The sequence below is a fragment of the Anopheles marshallii genome, chromosome 3 (genome assembly GCF_943734725.1).
Source record: "Anopheles marshallii chromosome 3, idAnoMarsDA_429_01, whole genome shotgun sequence".
NCBI classification, from domain to species: domain Eukaryota; kingdom Metazoa; phylum Arthropoda; class Insecta; order Diptera; family Culicidae; genus Anopheles; species Anopheles marshallii.
In genome coordinates this window covers 57956807-57976188 of record NC_071327.1, presented here as the reverse complement: position 1 = coordinate 57976188, position 19382 = coordinate 57956807, and the positions used below count along the sequence as shown (strand labels likewise).

Below are 19382 nucleotides of genomic sequence, written 5' to 3'. Positions count from 1 at the left end.
TTGAAAGTTTGCAGCTGCTATTTTTAGCTTGCCAAATGTAGAACAATGAAAAGGAATTTAAGATTCAGCGTCTTCTTTGTTTGGCACACACAATGGATTGGAGCTCAGGCAAACTTAGCAATTTTACTCGACACTTCGGTACGCATCAGCTAGTCAAATATGTTTGGGAGGAAACGGTGGATGTTAAACTTTCGATGCATAATTACACTTTAGTTGTCAGTCGCATCAGTTCAATAAGAGCTTCAAATTTCAAATTTTGTAACACTAAAAGAAACAAACCAATATCACGATCCTTAAAAGGATATTTAACAAAATTAGACCTCCAAAAAAAAAAAAAATTATTAGCTCCGAAACAAGTCGCTCACAAGCCTACTCAAGTTACAGCGGCCCACACCGGAACATTCTCGACCCGTTTCGAAACACTACCACATCATTAAAATACACTGTTTGTATACTTACACTCCAGCTTATCCTCCGGTCGGCCAGCCTCCAGCAGCGATAGATAGCAGACAACGTCCTTGAGCGGTACCTTCAGCAGTAACGGATCCAAAAATGATTGCTTTCTCGGAATCAGCCGCACATCTGCAACGGAATGAACAGGGTTCTGGGTATTAGAAATACACGTTAGAAGCAGATAGCTGCAAAACCGTTCTCGATAACCGAGCGCTGGCGATAGGTATCGGTAGGTACCTAACCCTGAACGGTGGGAGCGAAAAAAGAGTGCAGAAGTTAAATCCCTGCCGTCACGTCATCAACTCCATCACGCTCGCCGGCCTTGTTGACCGATTCCAGGAAATTGAGAATTCACCAAAGCTCCCGGGCACGCTAAATTTGTTCATGCGAACGTGCCGTCGTTCAGTGGAGTTGAGATAATACGCAATGAAGGTGAATCACTACAGGTAACGCGTATGGGTGAGCATCATCCCGGTCGGTGGATAAGCTGAGGCTTAACGTTCCAGCACATTCCACACTCGAACACACCTCCATCCAAAAGCAGACCGGAATGGAACGGAATCGATACGTGAATTGACATGCAACAGGTAGCTTCTTCGTTACAGTGGGTGAAATCAGAGATGAATTTACAACGAAACAAAACCACCCGCTTGAAGATTGACAGATGCTTTCGCATTTTTCTGTTGAGCTGATTTTACAATCAAACCGGTGTTTGGACACCTGTCTTTGATGCGGACCGATCGGGTTCGAAATTCTTCATCCCGTTCGGACGTGGTTTGCCGCCGCACGGGTAGCGCAAAAGTAGGCCACCCGGGACGGGACGATAATATTTACCTTCAATACGACAGTTGACGGAGTTGTTGCTTTTGCGCGACGAGTTCCGGGAAATCTGCGAGTGACTGTGCGAGTGCGAATGTGAGGGACTGGAATCGGCCGAGCGACGGAACGGTGGCTGCAGGATCGGTGGTGTACAGCCCATCGGGCTCGGCGTTACCGTCAGCATCGGGTGGACGGTCCCTGGAAAGGGGTGCGAAGCAAGTAGAAGTGAAAAATGGCGCAACCGTATCCCATGATCCTGTAGCGCGTGAGAGCTTCTGGTACGTACCACATTTGCCTTTGTTGCTACTGTCGCCTCCGCTGTCGAGACCGAGATGCCCAAGCGACTGCAGCTTGTCGGTGAGCCCGTGTATCCGTTCGACGAAGCTGTTCCGCTGCGATTCCTGCGATGGCTGCGGTGTCGGAATGTCCACTACGCTGTTTAGGTTCGGGATGGAGCCTGGCGGAAGGTAGGTACGAAATTTTCATCATTTTCTCAGGAATATGAAAATCCAAGGCCGTGAGAATAATGGCCCCACAAAAGTATGCATGTGACCTTTGCATTACCTCGATTATGGGATGTTACTGGAGCACAGGCTGCATTGCTGCTAATCGCCGCCATTTGACTGAGGGCCTTCCCATGGCTGTGCTGTTGCTGCTGTGCCTGGTACAGGGCCGGCTGCAGGAATGATATGAACAGGTGCTTCGACAAGTCCTCCGGTGTTTCGCAATCCAGAAATGAGTCGAGAAACTTTCGAAACCCATCATAGTCGATGTCCTGTGCGGGAGGAAGAAAGTGGTCGGTGAGGTGTCTGATACAGATATGGTACGATCGATTCAAAGGTGAAGTACAGATTTAGAAATGGCATTTGGAATGTTTTCCACTAGGAATTGAATGTACTTGCAGGACTAGTTGCAGATGTTGAATGTGAAAGTTCAAAATTATGGCATATTGTTAGAGTGTCGTTACGACACATCGTTTTGTGACACCCTGTTGACACCCTGTAAGGCGAATACTTTAATTGGACAAAAACACATATTATCGAGCTTTCCCTGGAGGAATTACCAAACAACATAAAGCATAAACTGAATATTCAACATAATCATTCAAGCTTACTAATAAGAGCACACTTTAATTAGAAAAGGAAAACAATTTAAAATGTATTTCCTTTAATGCCTGGGTCACTTTAAAAATCTTAATCGTTTGGAGGCAATTTACTTAACTGAAGTAAAGATTTTGCCTGCTTCTCACTCATTCATTGAAACCCAAAACAAAAAAAAAAACGTTCTTTCACGTCACAGTGTTTGTTACTAGAATTTTTGCTCTCGTCCGCATCACTTTCACAGTTATTTCAATTAACTGTCCCTTTTTGTTTTCTCCTGCTTTTTCCGGACCTTTTTCTAGCTGTTCAGGGGTGTCATCTTTGCAAAAACAAGATTAACGAGTTTGAGACACGATCGTACTGACAGTAGAACGCTCTCGTTGCTGCCGCTTCTCGACACATCCGGCAGCAGCAGGGGATGAGAAAGATGAATAGTCTTACGGGGCTTCTAATGATATTAGAAAAAAAGTACTACAAGTTTGTTACACTGTCTCTGTTGCGATACTGGTTCGAAGGGTTTGTTCGATGCTCTGGGAAGGAAAAGACAATTTACTTGAGTTTACGGATGGGTACTTGTACGGTGGAAACGTAGCAACATCGTGTAGAATACTTAGCAACCTAATATTAAAGTTACATAATTTCGAATTTGTTCACTCGAAACACGTAAAACAAACTTAATAAAGTATGAAATGAACAACTAGTATGCAAACCATTCAAAGAAAATGTTAATTGTGTAACGTGGAACAGATTTCGGTAGCCAACGGGTGCACCGTTTTACTGCACAACAGCTTATCGGCGAAATCACCCGACCAGACATGGCTTTCAATAGTCTCACAAAACTTCAATCTGGGAAGTTGTTGCGGTGCAGCAATTTCAGACCTGACCCCCACCCCCCAAAAGGCATAATCATCATACACGGATTGTGCATGAATATGGGACTTGCATACGTGTCGTCGTTGGAGTGCCGTTCACGTATCCGTAAAACGTACCATTCTCATTAGAACTGTGTGCACAACCTGCTGTTTACCCTTGCCGGTCACTTTTTTGCCCACCCACGCACACACGGCTCTATCAATCAACAAACCCACGTGTGTCGGTGGCGATATTTTGGATATTGCACCGCGGGAGGGCGTACGAGACACGCCGGGACATCATTTCGTAAGTGAAAGATGCGGGGCTTTTAAGCCATAATCTCCGGACTACTCAACGTATGATTAGTATTCGTCGAACGTCGGATACCGGCGTCGGTGGTTAGCATGGCGGGTACGCCAAAGCGGATCGAGCAAAACTCCGGATGCGCGGTCCCGGCATTGGGACGGAAGGCGGAAAGCGCTTGATATTGCTCCAGAAACTGAGGAGATGAAGAAGCCGAATGTTTAAGCCTCCTTGTTAAGGCTATAATCAAAATTTATTACCATGCTGTCATATCAGTGATCGTGAGGCAAAAGTGAGGCTGCATTATGGCACACCATAAGGTTAGTGTACATTGTGCCGAGTGGTTTACCGAACGAGTGGATGGGAAGAAATTTTCTTCGGGAGCCGCGACAACCGGAGGGTTACAAAATTGGTTGCCATCATCATTTTTCGTGCAACCCCTCGGCTAGAGGCGCCACATGAAACTGGGCCGGCCCGAGCGACATTGACATTTGAGTGGATAGTGATTGGAAAAATGGCTGCCGATAAAGCGAACGCTTCCGGTATCGTCTTACACTGGCGGCTGGCATTTGCCAGAAGTCGCTTTCCATTAGGCTTACGTGGTTGCTGACGGTGCTCAACTGCTTCTTACAGTTCACTTTGCCGGAAAAAGTTAATTAGTCTGAAGTTATAATTATCAAACAACCGGGACAGGGTGTCGGATTATGGCAAACTGTGCCACAAGCACAACCGGAACAAACGGGAACGCTACATACGTTCGGATAGTGAAGCCTCTGTGGGCGGTGCGGACGGTGGGGTGTTCCACTATGGGGAAGGTGTATAAAAATGTAGGCAAGAAGATTATAAACTAACGAAATGTATTTCAAGTTACAATTAACTTTACAATGACGCAATGTGCTATGACGTAAACAGATAGTTTTTGGCGGTCGCAAGATAGCCGGAAGATTTGTAATTTTACAACTGCATACTGGTAGAAAATTTTGAAAGATTTTGTGAAAAATATCAACTACTAAAACCATGCTGTATAAATGTCCTATAAAAGAGTTTAATACTGAAGGGGAGCAATTTGTTCAGACCCCAGATTGGATTCAAGAATATTACCAGCAAAATTATAACTTTCACATTTAAATGTTGAATAAAGTTCGCCTCTTTTCATCTGAGCAGCAGTGCCCTTTAATATATTAATTTTATCGGTTGTCCATAATAATGATACTTTGATCTACAAAATAGATCACAATAAATGCCAAAACAAATACTGCGAATAAATAAGTTTGTTTTTATTTCATCAGGAACGGGCACGGCCGTTTTGTAAGATGAGTTTATTCCGCAGCGAATAAAATATTGTTACCACATAAAGCGCCCCGAACGAACCTGTGATGACCCTTCGCTAATACCCTTTATCCTTCCGGATGGTCTTCCATTCGCAACCAGCCAACCACTTGACGGACGAATCGTCGAACCGTTCACACAATTCATACGCTGCTTTCGTTGCCACCGTGTGCTGTCACGTTGCTTTTTTTCTGTGCTTTGACGCACAAAATTATTGGAAACGAACGGAACACATCACCGCATCCGCACCCATCCCCGGCCAATCGGCCTATGCGTTAGCAAACACAATCGTCCATTTGATTGTGGGTAAATTGCTCGAAGAGATGAAGCAACTTTCCTGTTCACTTTTACGCCATTTGAGTGCGTCGTATATTTGTTTCTTTCCGTTCGTATTTGTCCACCACGATGAAAGCGATAGCGCGAAAGACTTTTACTGGCTCGGGAGATGGTACGGGGTGGGGCAAAAGCTGAGAAAAATCATCAAACGTGTTCGGCAACGGTGGCAGATATTGTTCGGCGCGAACATCAGAAATATCCTCCCATTTTCGTGCATAAAACCGTGCACGGAAGTGCGAAGGTGGTGACGGTCCGAAGGGGCTTGAATGATCGTCGTGGAGGATTTCATCATTGTCAGCGCATTGAACAAGCCATGGCGTACCATACACGGAGCTATGTTTTCCAGCGCTCCCAGCAAAGCCTGGTATGCTTGTAATGGAAGGTCCTTTCAATCGTCAGCTGTTAGTGTTCGCTTCGCTTCTCCCCGCTCCCCCCCTCTCCTTCCCCCCCATTTTCTTTTCTTGCCGCAAATCTTTGCCACTGACTTTCCGGCTATTGACCTTCGCCGATTTCGATGTCACTTTGATAGGCAGGGCTTGTGACATGGGATGCGATCCGGCGAGTGAGCATAAAAGCTAGCGTCGAAACCGTGGCAAAATACTTTCCGTGTTGGCTCACGCACGGTTGATTGTTTTGCTTGTTGGTCCAGAGACGCGTGTGATGGGGAATGGGGGGGGGGGGCCGGCCGGCACATGGGAAACAACTGTCGTCTTCCGTACCGTTAAGGATAAACCGATTTACGCACCATGCGAGAAAACGAACATCCGAATATATTAGGTCCGCAAGTAAGTGTCGGCCATTTTGTATTCGATGGGGCTAGATGTATTCAAAGCGTCGTAAATCGAGCTGGAAAATGTCATAACAAAATTTTATTAACACATTTGTGATTTGGATGTTGTAAATCGTTAGTGTTGCAATTTTGGTTAGATGAAATTGTCGGATTTGACCAAAAAAGCGATTCTTGTGCGAGATTCTTTTTCTATCAAGGCAGCCTAATTAAATTGAGAATTGTTAAATGTTTACGAAGATGGTGTTCTTTGCGAAACTAAGCGACGGGCAGTAAATTTAACCCACTCAGGGCGCTGTTCACTGGAAGGACATCCAAGCACTTCACTAATGCTACTTGTGGCAAGACAAAATGTGACAAGATCCTGACAAGAACCAGGGAAGATCATAATTATATTCAGTAAAAAAATATCAAATACTTGAAGAAAACATTGTCCAAACTTTTTTGCAGACCTAATATGTGCAGGGAAAAAAGTATCCTTCAATTTCTTTCGCCCTTTTCCTCCCCCCGGGGATGGTTTGTGTTTGTGTAGCTGTAACGCACGATGGGCAATGCCGGAAGGCAACGAGCGATGCGAAGGTAGTTACGTTTGAAGTCAACACGACAACCTTTTCCGTAGCGTGTCACGAGCGCCAATGGATTGACGGCCGATTCTGGGGATGGCACCGCAGGGTCTATTTATTTTCGCAACAGTATGACAATTTGTACCATCGTCATAATGTATCAAAGCGGTTTAATAACAAAAAAAAACTTGAACTTCCAGGACATGATCTATTAGGCGACTTTGCGAAAACTGCTTCCCGTATTAGGCGTGCGTATGGACAGCGTCACCGGCAGCAATGGTTGTGCGGATTACATCCCTTGTTTGTTCGATGTTATTCGAAACAAATGTTGATTGAGTAATGCTGTGTTTATTGAACTTGTCGTACCCAAAGTTTCCACATGATTTTTTTTAAAGAATATAAGTTAATGGTTGACACACTCCATATTAAAGAGGTCAAAAGGATATGAAGTTAGGGTTTAATTGTATCAAGCTTGATAGTTATTCTAAATAATATTCTTTTGACAATTAGTTAATATTAACTATCCTATTATGTTATCTATAAAATACATTATTATGTTATCTATAAAATTCGAAAAGAAAACACAATATGGTTTGCAACATTACAATAAGGAGTGACACTTTGAAACATTATATCAACCTTACTTTCTTTCCGCATCACTATCGACCAACGACATTCCTGAGTGCCCGAAAAGCAATAAATTGTTAATGGCCTCGAAACCATAAAGCTTGCTCCCTAGACATTGTCTCCCATTTTGGACGAAACACCAGGCGACCTTAGGTTAAGTTGCAAATAATCCTTGCCTGGTGCTCACCTACGCCAAACCAGAGGACAAAACCGATCCAGCAATGATGACGTTTGCGTTCCCACTGCGAACAGATGGCAAGCGGGCTTTCGCCCATTCGTTGACGTCATACCGGCCGGATTCGGGCTGCAGTACGCCGGGATACACCGCCACGTTGACGTCATCGTTTTTGGCGACAGTCCAAAAACGGGATGCACTTGTGGCATCGTACGGTGGTAGTTTTCAAGCGTAGCGGCTCAGCTACAATATGCCGTACGCTTTCATCTGTACGATAGTGCTGATGCGAAGAATGCGAGCAAAAGTTTATGTTTTTATGGGGCTAATAAAGGACAGCAGTTGAAAATTGTTTTGCGCCTGGAAACACCGTTCGGTTCGGCGCACATAACCTTACCCCGCACGGTGCGGAGGTTTTTTACTGCCTTCATCTGCGTAGCTGTTCGGATTGAGCAGTCAGTGGATGGGAAGTTTGAGAGATTTAATCCATTTTAAGCAATCTTGTTAATGACGGCACGGAGAATTCAGTTTGAATGAGAAGTTATATGCACTGTGGAACTATTGAAGGGCGTTATCATTCATTCCTGCAGCTGAGTGACGGTAATGCAAAAATTTGAATATTTTTAATTTCGTACATGTGTACCAGAGCTGGTCAAAAGCATGTTACCGCTAACTATGCCAATGTACGCAAAAGATAGCATAACACACACACACACACGGACGCACACAAAAATCAACGAAATGTCGCATCACAACCGTGTGGGAACTACCGAAACAGCGCCCGAATGCCGATGGAAAAACTTCCAACTCCCCGAGCAATAATAATCCAATTCCCGAGAGTGGAATGTCATGACAATTTCGGAAATTTCTTTCCTCTTTGATGGTTCTCTTCGTAGTAAGTTGTGGTTCGGGTTTGGGTTTGTGACATTTTTTTTCCCGTGGAAAAATTGGGACAATCATACCAAAAAAAAAAAAAAAAAACAGAGAGAGAACGGCAGATACGACGCAATGTTGGCGCTTTGGGGTAAGGTTATTTTGGAAAGCGCTGTTCGTATTCACGCAAAATGATTGCTAACGAAATTATGGCGAAAAGGTGTACATATTTCGCGGCTATATCATATTAGTGTGTTGCCATTCAGTGAAAACATGATTTCAATTATTGTATTCATTTATAAAAAATTCGTCATCCATTTGACATTACCGAGAACACGGTTGTCAATTTTCGAAACATGACAAATGGTTAAAAAATAAATAACATTTTTGTAGGTACTTTTGATATTTTTTATTTAAGATTTTTGAAGTGAGAAATACGTAAGTCATACATTATACCAACAACTTGTACTTAGTGATCTGTGAAATTCAGCATTAAATACTGTAAAACAGGTAGCTGGCTGAACAACAGTAAATATTCACCTCAACTCAATTCAATTCCTTATCAAGCAATAGCTAAATAATTGATCTTATCCCTGTATCTCATTACCCAACAACGTTCCCTTCCCTCCACAAGATTACAGGCCATAATTCTTCGGTGGTCTTCCAATTGAGATTATCCGGAAGCATTTACTCAATTATGCTCGTTCAACCGACAAACACTCGAGGGCTTTTTTCAATATAGTTTCGGCGGACTACGCAAGCTCCGGCGCTCTGGTTCATACTACACCTCAACAAACAACAGATACGATGCAGGCCAGGTAGCTCGACACGGACCGGGGCATGATGTTTGCAGCAATACGTTTATGTTTGCATTCCACCTGACCGCATCTGCTTCGTAAATTATTTGTTATTTATGAGCTGCTACAAGAACAACCAAACAATTCGATATTACCTGCACCAGTGGGGTGTGAGCGGAGAACAAGCTGGAAAAATACAAAAAACAAGCAATCCAGATGGGTGGTCTGTTCAGTACAAACTTGTACTTGGCTTGTGCATTTTGGGATGAACTAACCTTTAAAACTCGCCCTTTTAAAAACCAAATGTTGCTTGAGCATACAATTATGTTCCAATTAACGATTATACTGTTATGGGTAACTCTATAGATGTAAATGTCCAAAGGATTTCCAAACAAATCAACTGCCAAAATTGTAAAATAATAAACTGTACACAATGTCATGATCCGTAATAGCTTTCATTTTAAATAATGGAACCCTAAATGTGCGGGTGCTAGAATAGTGTTGCACTAAAACGGTGTTAAATGGTTTTATTTATGAACTTGTACATTTATCGTTCAGTTCGTTTACGTATCTAAGCGATATTCCTGCTTTCAGTATCAATCCGTTTTGCTACATGGTGATCTTTGGACTAAAAAGGAATATGGGATGTTGTTAGCGTTGTAACGCGTGCTTGGAATATCCTTCCGAAAGGGATAACCGAATGGAACAGATTTCCCTGCAACTGGGACCTGTACACGTACGACGCATGAATCGAATCACGTACGTGTTGCTTTTCGCCGCTGTCGTCACCTTTTCTGGGTTTTGCATGCGAACCCGGGAAGGTGGACCGGTTGGACGGTGTTGAAAACAAATGGGGAAAAAATCGAATCATTGGTGGTTGCCAAACCGCCTCGGTGATGTGTTTTTGCGGGTCTGTCCGGTTATTGGACCCGGAGCTGGATCGGGTCCAAATTGAATCAAACCATCCGATAATCCAATCTTGTGTGTGTGGCTGTAATTAGAGTTCGATGAGTGAAGGAAAAGGGATAAAGAAAGTGTGTAATTCCTGAGTCCTGAGCAAATTATGTGTCAGGGCGAAGGTAATTATTTTACTACTTAATATGTGGTATGCTTTATTTAAAAGAATATTGCAGTCTTTGCGGATGGAGACTATTCAAATTAATAGGGACAATGGATTTACTAAGGGCTGTGTTTAAATTAATGATCGTTAAAGTCGATTCAACAAATTATTTAACGATGGCTCTATTGTATATTCTAACCACGAAAGAAGCATCTCAAACAAGCATTCATGGTGTAATTACGCACCTTGTCCTAACGAGCTTTCGTCAACTTTACAAAACCAATATGCGCAACTCACCGTAAGAAAGTGATCGTCGCTAAATATCGAACGAACTCGCAAACTTTTCCGTCGGTAAATGAACATCAGGAATTTGGCGGAAGCTCATTAGATTGTTTTGTAATTCGTTGTTGCTCAAGATGCTGTGAACGGATACTAGGAAAAGGTGGAAGTTCTGAAGCGAACAGGCAGTGAAGCGATGCTCTTTAATGAAGCCTTCCTCAGGTCCTCAGATGCTTCGATGCTCTGATCAGTGCTAAGATGAACGATGCAGAAACATAAATTCATTAAACTGATTATTCACTCTACATTTCTGGCATTTCCCAGCGAAAGGATTGCTTTGAAGTAAAGGGATTAAGGCGATGTTTCAACGGCACATTTGTCATTCCTCAAATAGGTTCGTGTGACTTGCCCCGGAAGGTTGGCGGTATAATATGTTGGTAGGAATGTTACCAAATGTTTCGCCTTCTGCTCGTTGGTATGTTACATGGCCGTGTGCACGGACCTGGCACAGAATTAAGTGCGCTCTGTGAACCCGAACTGCGTGCTCTAGCCCCATTGCATCGTTGGACCTAAACTTTCGTAGAACAACTTTGCCCGGGAGAATTCACTGCGGAATTCATTTGGGCACCGTTGAGTCCCGGTAAGAAGTGTAGGATAAAATGGGAAAAATATTTTCCGAACATTCTCGCCAAATCTTTGGGCTGTAGCTTGGAGCTACACTGCGTCACAAGCAGGGTGATGCTACAGCTAAGCGAGAGTGCAGTAAAGTGCTGTAAGAATGAAAGTAGTTGCACTCAAACTAGCAGAAATGGCAGACGTCATGTTTGTACATATGGTGTAAAGGAAGGTTGAAGTTTAAAGTAGCAATGCCCTTCAAAGGCAGGAAACGTAAAATGCATGTCAGTTTAATTTGGTTGTAAAGCGCACATGTTTTTCCTGATGTCAATTTGCTACGATGGTTATTCATTGTGTTTTTCTTCTACTTTTTGTGGCAAAACCTCGGAGGTCCTGGACTCTCCTTTTGGCGATCTTTGACTTTCATTTGCTCGTAGCTAGTTAGTCGATTCTGGGTGACACAGGGAAAGTTGAACAAAATTGGTGACAAGGCTGAAACAAATCTACAACATTACAATGCTACTAAACTTTTAGTTACTTGTTATCTGTATTCAATGAAATGCTTTGCTGACATTTCAGGAAAACAACTCGAATGAGAAAAGTTGCATTTAATTAGTGCACGGAAAAACTTCCGCTCATGGAGTACTATACTAAAGCTTTTTACTGCGCAGTAAACTCCTCGAGAATCAAAGAAGTGAAGTTTTTTAATCCTCCTTGTTAATCCACTGACTGAGAGAAATATTCGTCGAAAACCTTGCAAAGCTACTACGTAACAAGTGGAAATACTGCCAGGGTGGATGTAGACATAATTAGGTGTTGAAATATCGCAGCACGTGTGATCGAAATGTCTCAATAGCGAAGCATCCGCAAAGTTTTGCAATCGGCTCACTAATTTGAATAAAATATTCACGACGCCGGAATCATGTGCGAACGCACATCTTAAGTTCGCCATCTCTCGTAGCCATACCGGCATCCTCGGCAGCGAAACTTTGGCTCTCTAAACGAGCTGCTGATTATCAATATTGGACCGCAATGTCGTCTAACGTATCGAACCATTTAAGCCAGGTGGGAACGGGATGCGTAAACTTTTGCAAGAAAAAAGAAAAAAATGCATCACAAATAGAAGGAAGTGAGAACTGCTTGAAACTTTACCCACCGGAACAATGGATCCCATCGATTCGAGAGCTATTTATCGCACCTGCAGACAAGCAACCTGCCATCGTCACCGCCACCAATGGAACGTGGGGTTTTTCAATTTGCAAGATCATTTTTCCGCATTCCAGAGGGATGTTTTGTGAAAACTTCTTAAAATATGTTTGATGAAAGCGGAGCTACCAAAAATCACACAACTCCCGTGGGTTCTCTGAAGTGGAAGTTTTGCACACTTCGGCTGTCGTTTGCCTCATTTCGTTGCGATGTAAATAATATCGGTGCAAGCGCTCAGGGAGGTTAAGGTGAAAAAAAACCCCCACCGCTACCACCGACACCGGTGGTTTGAGATTTGATTTTGAGAATATTGCAACATTGTGAATTTTCACACGACTGCCATGGTGTGGTGGTGTTTCGGTTACACTCGATCGTTGTGGTTCCATTGGGGGCCGCAAGTTTGCCAGAAGCATGAATGTTTTTTTTTTTTTGGTGTCTAGAGCGACGATAAGCAACAAAAGTCTGTTTGTCTGAGGTAAAGAAGGTGTACCGCGTTCCGCTCATCAATATTCATTGCCGCGAAATTCGAAATCCTTAAGCGAAGGACACAGCTTGTTTTGGAGTTAGGACAAGATTATCCAAATTACCAACCATCGTTCGTGGTGCGGTTTAGAAAGTGCTTGAGGATGCTTCTTGAGCTTGGATTATGGAATTTACCAAAAAATATCCATTTCTGACACCTGCATATAAACAATCTATTAACGTTTTTGGATATTAAATTAAAATAGATGTTATAGAGTGATACATACGTGAAGCTTTCCTAGCATCATGATTGTGTGTACATTATTTACCAAAAATGAGTGTGTATTTTTTATTTAAAATTAACATTTTCATAGTAATTGAACATTATTTTCCTCCATTCCACTGCACAAATTAGCCCAAAAAGTCATTAATGTCATCCTGTTACTGCATAATGCGTAACAACATTTTCCAAACAAATAAGTACTCTCAGTTTACTGTTTGCTCCCCTTACATCCAGATCATTCGGTGAAAACAACGATCGAAATGACAGATTTATGCGTCGTCCCGAAACGATCGGAAGCAAAAGGACAAAACGTTCCTCAGTCAACTTTGTTTCTGTCATCTAGTTACAATTGAATTTAATCTTATTTAACTTAAAGGGAAAAAAACAAACCATCTTCCTTTAACGGTCTCACTTTGCGCTCTGGTGGGGGGCAATGTTCTGCCAAGCTGCCGAACATTAAGCCATCTCCGACCCGATCCCCACGCCACATTGCGTTGGGTGATGTCTTTTTTTTTTCGGTGACACTGGTTGGTAAGAAGATTGTTACGCATGGGTGACAGTTGGGTGGGAGTGAAAAGTCCGGGAAATCTTTTGAAAGTACCGAAAAGAACATTTGCATGCCCTTTGTCTGCAGTGAACTTTTTGGATGTTATTTTTTGTTAGATGTTGAGCATGGAGATACGTAATGGATATGGGATGACGGTTAAGCTGAGGTGCGATAGGAAAATAGTACGTGATAGTGGTGTTACCAGTTTATACGAATTTGAATTCGCCTTATTTCCGTCAATATTCGCGGTAGAAGAGGTTTTTCTTAAAATAGGGTTTCTCCTTTGAATACACAAGAACGATTATTCTCTAAAGGTTGGAGTCAGGAAATATAACCATTTTATTTTATTCGTGATTATCTAAAAACATATCCATCGCCTTAGAAATACACAAAAGGTCTTATTTTTAACGGTGCAAAAGGGACAAGTTATTACAGGCTGGTTAATAGTTTTTGCATAACACGAAACTAAAAATAAAATATGGCTTCAAAGCATTTGGTGAATTGGAATAAATTATTCCATAACTGCTCATAAATGGGTCATTTTGAGCATTAATAATACGACAATAAAATGTAGAAATGCTCCATTGTTTAAAGAGCATGGAGCCGAGAAAAATGTAAAAATAGCGATAGTGGTGTTGTAGTTCCTGCTTAAGATTACGAGTTGTGGCCTGGGGATGATTTATCGTGCATCATAAATGTTCTGCTTCGACCGTTCCGGCCGAATGACCGACCGGAAGTAAGTTCGAACAAAAACACACTCAACGTGCAGTACAATAAAAAGCATTGTTTCAACATTTCTGGCGCTTTCGGTACGTAGCCTTATTTAGCACGCCAACGGCCCATTCTGGAGTAACACAAATTAAATTACGCTTGTAGCTGCAGATCGAAATAAGTAGCAGGAAACAATATTACGTCCCGGTTCGTCGCGTATCACTGACTTGTCGACAAAAAGCTTCAGATAAATTGATAACAAAACCACGCTTGGGAAAGCGCCATTTACGTAGGTACCCGGTAGGCATGGAGATTCAGTGCAAAGGTACAGCACTGTTGCGATATGATCCGCGAAGTGACTAGCAGCGCAAAACAATAAGGAGTGAAATCTGTCGACAAATTTGTTACTAAGATGCAAAAACACTTCCGTTGCGAAAACGCTCAGGTGAGTGCTGACAGTGATTCTAGGTGATACCGTTTCCCGTGTGTGCCACTTTCACTTTTTTCCCGTTGCTCCATTCCCGCACATGCTGTGCCCGGCAAGCGTCATATCATTTTTCTTTTGCGATTGATGAAACTTCACCAAGACGGAGCTTCTTCAACGTATACCGGAACGGAACAGGTAAACAGGATTTCGCTATATTTTGCATACGGTCCTTTAGCAAGCGCCGGAAGGCTGCAAATAATGCTCTAGTTGGTATCCACTTTCGACACGTCGTTTATTTCGTTCAGCGGCGCACAAACGCATACCCTTTGTGATGGTTGTCTAGTGTTGTTTGTGCTCTTTTCTTTGCACCCATTCGCTGGGGAATGTGGAAGAACAGATTTTCGAGCGTGTTGAAGTCAAGCGAAACGAGTTTTGTCGGTGAATGCCTTTTGAGAGTTTGATGTTTTAGCCCTGTATGGTAATTGAACTCTTACATTGTGCATTTTAAAATTCGTTTCAGAACACTGTTTGTTTGTACTATTTGTTTTAAGTAATTGAAGGCTCTGTTAGTCGCACTGAAGTCGGTAAAAACTATGAAAGAAATTCGATTCAAACGAGGGTTTTCCACAAAATTTAAAATTTTCCGAACAATGGAAATATATGGTATCCTTTAAATATCGTTGCAAAGGACCAATAACTAAAATGCAAGCATTTGGACCGATTACCTATCCAGAGATTAATAGCGGGCTCATTTATTACTCCTCCACGAGTTTCCTGTGGTTCTCGTCCGTTGCACAACTGAATGGGTAACTAGACGATAGCGGATACTAATCGTTGGAAAGGTCAAACCAATTCCGTACCCATAATCCCACAACTAATCCAACGGCAGGGGACGGGAAAAACTGGCTGTGGTTACCGTGATGAACCACACGAAGCTGAAAGCCCCAACCGTAAACGAGTACGGAGAGGATCGTCATCCTTTCCGGTGGACACTTTTACCCCGATATTGATATCCGGTGCCGAATTTCATTCACCAGGCCAATCCATCCTTCTTTTAATCCCTTCATCCATTTGACGCATTTTATAGCCTGGTGATGATTGGCCATTATTATGCCGATCCAGCCCGGGCTTTAAATCCAGACCGTTCGGTTACGGGCTGAAAGTTTAAGCGCCAAGATTCATGGGAAGCCACGGCAGTTGGCAGATTTATGAGCATCCTTCGGCATCGGACACGGAAGATACCGCCGCACACATCAAACGAGTGTGTCGGATCAGTGCAAATGGAAGAGGTTCTAACATCCCGCTCACGAGTAACCACCGCCCCGTTCCAGTTTCGTGGGGGATTTGCGTCACCGGGCGTAATCGAAAGCGATTTCAGTCCGCCTGAAAATCCCAATCAATATTAATACCAAATTTGCTGCCTTGATGAAGGCGGACCAAACGGCGGACCATCTCGACGCGAGCGACGGACCCGGTCGTACCATCTGCCAGGTGCTGCCCATAACTTCCATCTGATTTAGCCCAATTCAATTACGATTCGCACCCTGGTAAAGCTATCGTTAGCACACGATAAAAGTGTTTCTCCCAAGGAAATAGGGCGGAAATAAAATTACCAACGGAGAGTATTGGGCATCAGGAGACATATGAGGAGGAGCGACACGAATGGTATAAAATCTTGATAATACTACAAAGCGAAATCAGCCGCCAGTACATACCCCATCTGGATGGAACCTTGAAGCGGACGGTGTGGCCGGTGAACAAAACTCTTGCAGTACATTCTGAAGCTTTTTCGTTGAATCTAGCGGTGGAAAGGAGAAAAAGAGACAAGACAGTAGGTGGGATATTTCAAGTCGCGTGAAGGATCCGGGCCGGGCGATAACTCACATGAGGCTAAGTCCTGCAGCTGCTGGAATTCGCTAGGTGAGAGCTTTTCCCATTTGTGTATATTAGAAGCCATTATGTATGCTGCCGGTTTGTCTTTTGCTGCAATGTTTCTGAGGCGCTACGTTTAATTCACCAGTTGCTTACGGTTGTGCGTTGGTTTTGATGTGCTCGACGGCTAAGTCATCAGCGGATAATTCTGAAAATATAAACCAAAACACAATAATATAAATAAACACTGTGGATCACGTTTTGATAGTTGGTAGCGTTTAATGTGTTTAGTGTTCAAATCTTGATTCAATAAAATCATTCAGTTCTAGATCCATAGTAAATTCAGTCAACGTACTTAGCGTGGTTATAAGATAGATGCAAGCTACTAGCACCTGGTACTTTTCGTTTACATTAATTATAGCTCGTACGGTACAATAAAAAGGGTCGGAACGAACCCATTTTACTATTCATCAAATTCGTACACCACAGCACTAGCGAACCGGTAGATAAATATTTGCCAACTCATCGGAATTGCGCGTTTCCCTGGGCGAATGCATGGTGCAACGCTACGTCTTGAATTCATCCACCAAACATCATCGACGTCATGGATGGAAAACGGAATGAAAATAAAATTCGTTTCCTTGTTCGCAACCCTACACTCTCATCCACACGCTCGTAAGAAAATTCAAACGCTTTGTGTCTCCCCCGCAAGGATGCACACGGAAATATCCCGCGCATTTTCTTCCAGTATTTCACTCCTTCTGTTCACCTTTCGTCTTTCCGAACAGCCGCGTACAATTCAGGTCAAGCGCCAGATTCCAGTTTACACTGGAATCGATTTATCTTTCCATTGCATTGATTGTGCCTTGAGTTATCCTTATTACTGTGAAACATTCCACTCGCAAAATGTTGCATAAGTGCGACGGTAGAAATGTCAGGTAGCTGGTGAGATGGACGGGTATTTTCTGATGAAATTCTCAACCAACTTAATCATACATCAGCCCTGATTGGGTAGCGGGAAATATCAATCCGGCTTATACTGGCATGATTTTCCAGTGAACCGAGCGATCCGATTCGGAAGCTGAAAAATGCCTCCAATGCAAGTCAGCGTTAAAAGCAAACATGTGAAGCAGTGCTGTACGTTGGAGAATTGGATGTTCACCGAGCAGGAATGGAATGCGATTAGCGGCGGAAAGCTGGGGATGATGGTGATAATGCCGGAAGAAACAAACTAAGTGAAGTGAAGTTCCAGGAGATAGGTTATACAATGTCGATGTTATCTGAGGTATATGATCGCACCCGAAAAACGTGCGTTGTTGGACGAAATTTTTAAACCTATTTGAATAAATTAAAGCCCAAAGGCTATTTTAATAATACATCTCTAATTGGAATTATGCGAAAATTGTTCTATAATAGTGAGTGGTGGATTTTAATAATGAGATGAATACAACACTTCATAAAATTATGCAAAATTGCTCCATATTATTTAGAGGTGGATATTAAAATAAATAAGCGAATGCAATTCTTTTGCATTATAAAACGTATTTAAAAATATGAATACAAAATTAAAGAGGATTAAATCTTATTAATTAGTTTCTATGGCCAAGGGTTCTGAGATTTTTTCCCGAGGGACTGAACTATCGCTCTTTGATACACCATTTGTACGTTCAATACAATTTAACACGTTCGGCACCCAGGGAAAAACAATTCAGTTTTTTGTGGAATGCATTGAACAAAAGAAGAAATTATTGAACAAATGAAAAAAACATTAATTTAATGAACAAATATTGGAGCTGTCTGAAACCACCACATATGTGAAGCGATTGTTTTAACATCGTGCGACAAGGCCGTAAGCCGTTATTATGTTTTGTTACAAAATATAATTCTTATGCATAGATGATTTAAGTTACTGTACTGTTTTTCATTCTTATTTTAAGCTTAAGCGCCTGTTTTATTGATTTCTTATCAAAATAGTAAAGGCAAATGTTATACTAAGTGCACAAGAGCGTCACCCATACTTGGGTGTCGGGGGCCCTTGTAAACATTTCGCGTCTACCATATTTGGGTGACGTGGTATGGAAAGAGTAAATACACAAGTTGTTATCATAACAGATTGATTTATAAATGACATGTGTTTCATTATTGTAGCAATCATTATGACAACTTAGCGCATCAACTGTTTGTTGTTGTTGTCTGAGTTAACAAAGTGGTTTAAATTAAAACTACACTACTATGCGGAAATAAAAGCATTAAAAAAACATTTAGCTATTTAGGATTTAGGATTTAGCGAGCTTAAAAAAAAATCCATTGCCATAACCGACATTTTTTTAAATTTGTTAAACTCCCTCCGTCACTCTTTCTCTCTTGCACTCTCGTGTTATTTGGAGCATGGCAAGTGTTTGGTCTAACCAGCTAAAAAGTCGCATAACATATTCAAACGACGGTACAGTAAAGAACAACGTCATCGACCAACCCGTTTTTCCATTCACTTTAACCATTTGATGTAGGGTTTACGTTCCTGTCCGTCACGCTCTTTACACCGCTCGTCAATCAGCCAGTTTCCGTTTCTGTTTCTGTCCTCACATTTGCACACAAATAATACGTACATCGGCTAGTCGACTCCGTTTTACACCTTCAAAGGATGATAAGGTTTTAAGCTGCGGCCAAAATGTACCATTCATTAGCTGACTTTCTACATTATCGCTCCAATAGATAAGGTGTAGCTGGAAGAAAACTTCACTCATCACCACAGCGTCTACGTCTATTTTAGGAAAAACATTTCCATTTGCCGATCCGCTACACCGGTTCCGGAAAATCGAATCGTAAGCAATGACTCACGATGATTTGCATTTTCTTCCTTTCCGGATGAAGATAATTCAATTTTGTAAAATGAGCCGAACCAATACCCG

At 42.3% G+C, this 19382-nt stretch overlaps 1 protein-coding gene across 1 annotated transcript in view; it reads right to left on the bottom strand.

The window, feature by feature from the left end:
- The window catches only part of LOC128715877 (diacylglycerol kinase 1), a 32091-nt gene extending 15533 nt beyond the window's left edge, over positions 1-16558 (bottom strand). The window contains exons 1-6 of the mRNA XM_053810795.1: positions 16486-16558; positions 16317-16399; positions 1837-2047; positions 1559-1729; positions 1288-1470; positions 460-582 (exon numbers count right to left, since the gene is read on the bottom strand). Coding sequence (XP_053666770.1) covers positions 460-582; positions 1288-1470; positions 1559-1729; positions 1837-2047; positions 16317-16399; positions 16486-16558 — 844 coding nt within the window. The remainder of the gene's footprint in view (positions 1-459; positions 583-1287; positions 1471-1558; positions 1730-1836; positions 2048-16316; positions 16400-16485) is intronic.
- Between the last annotated feature and the right edge of the window lie 2824 nt (positions 16559-19382).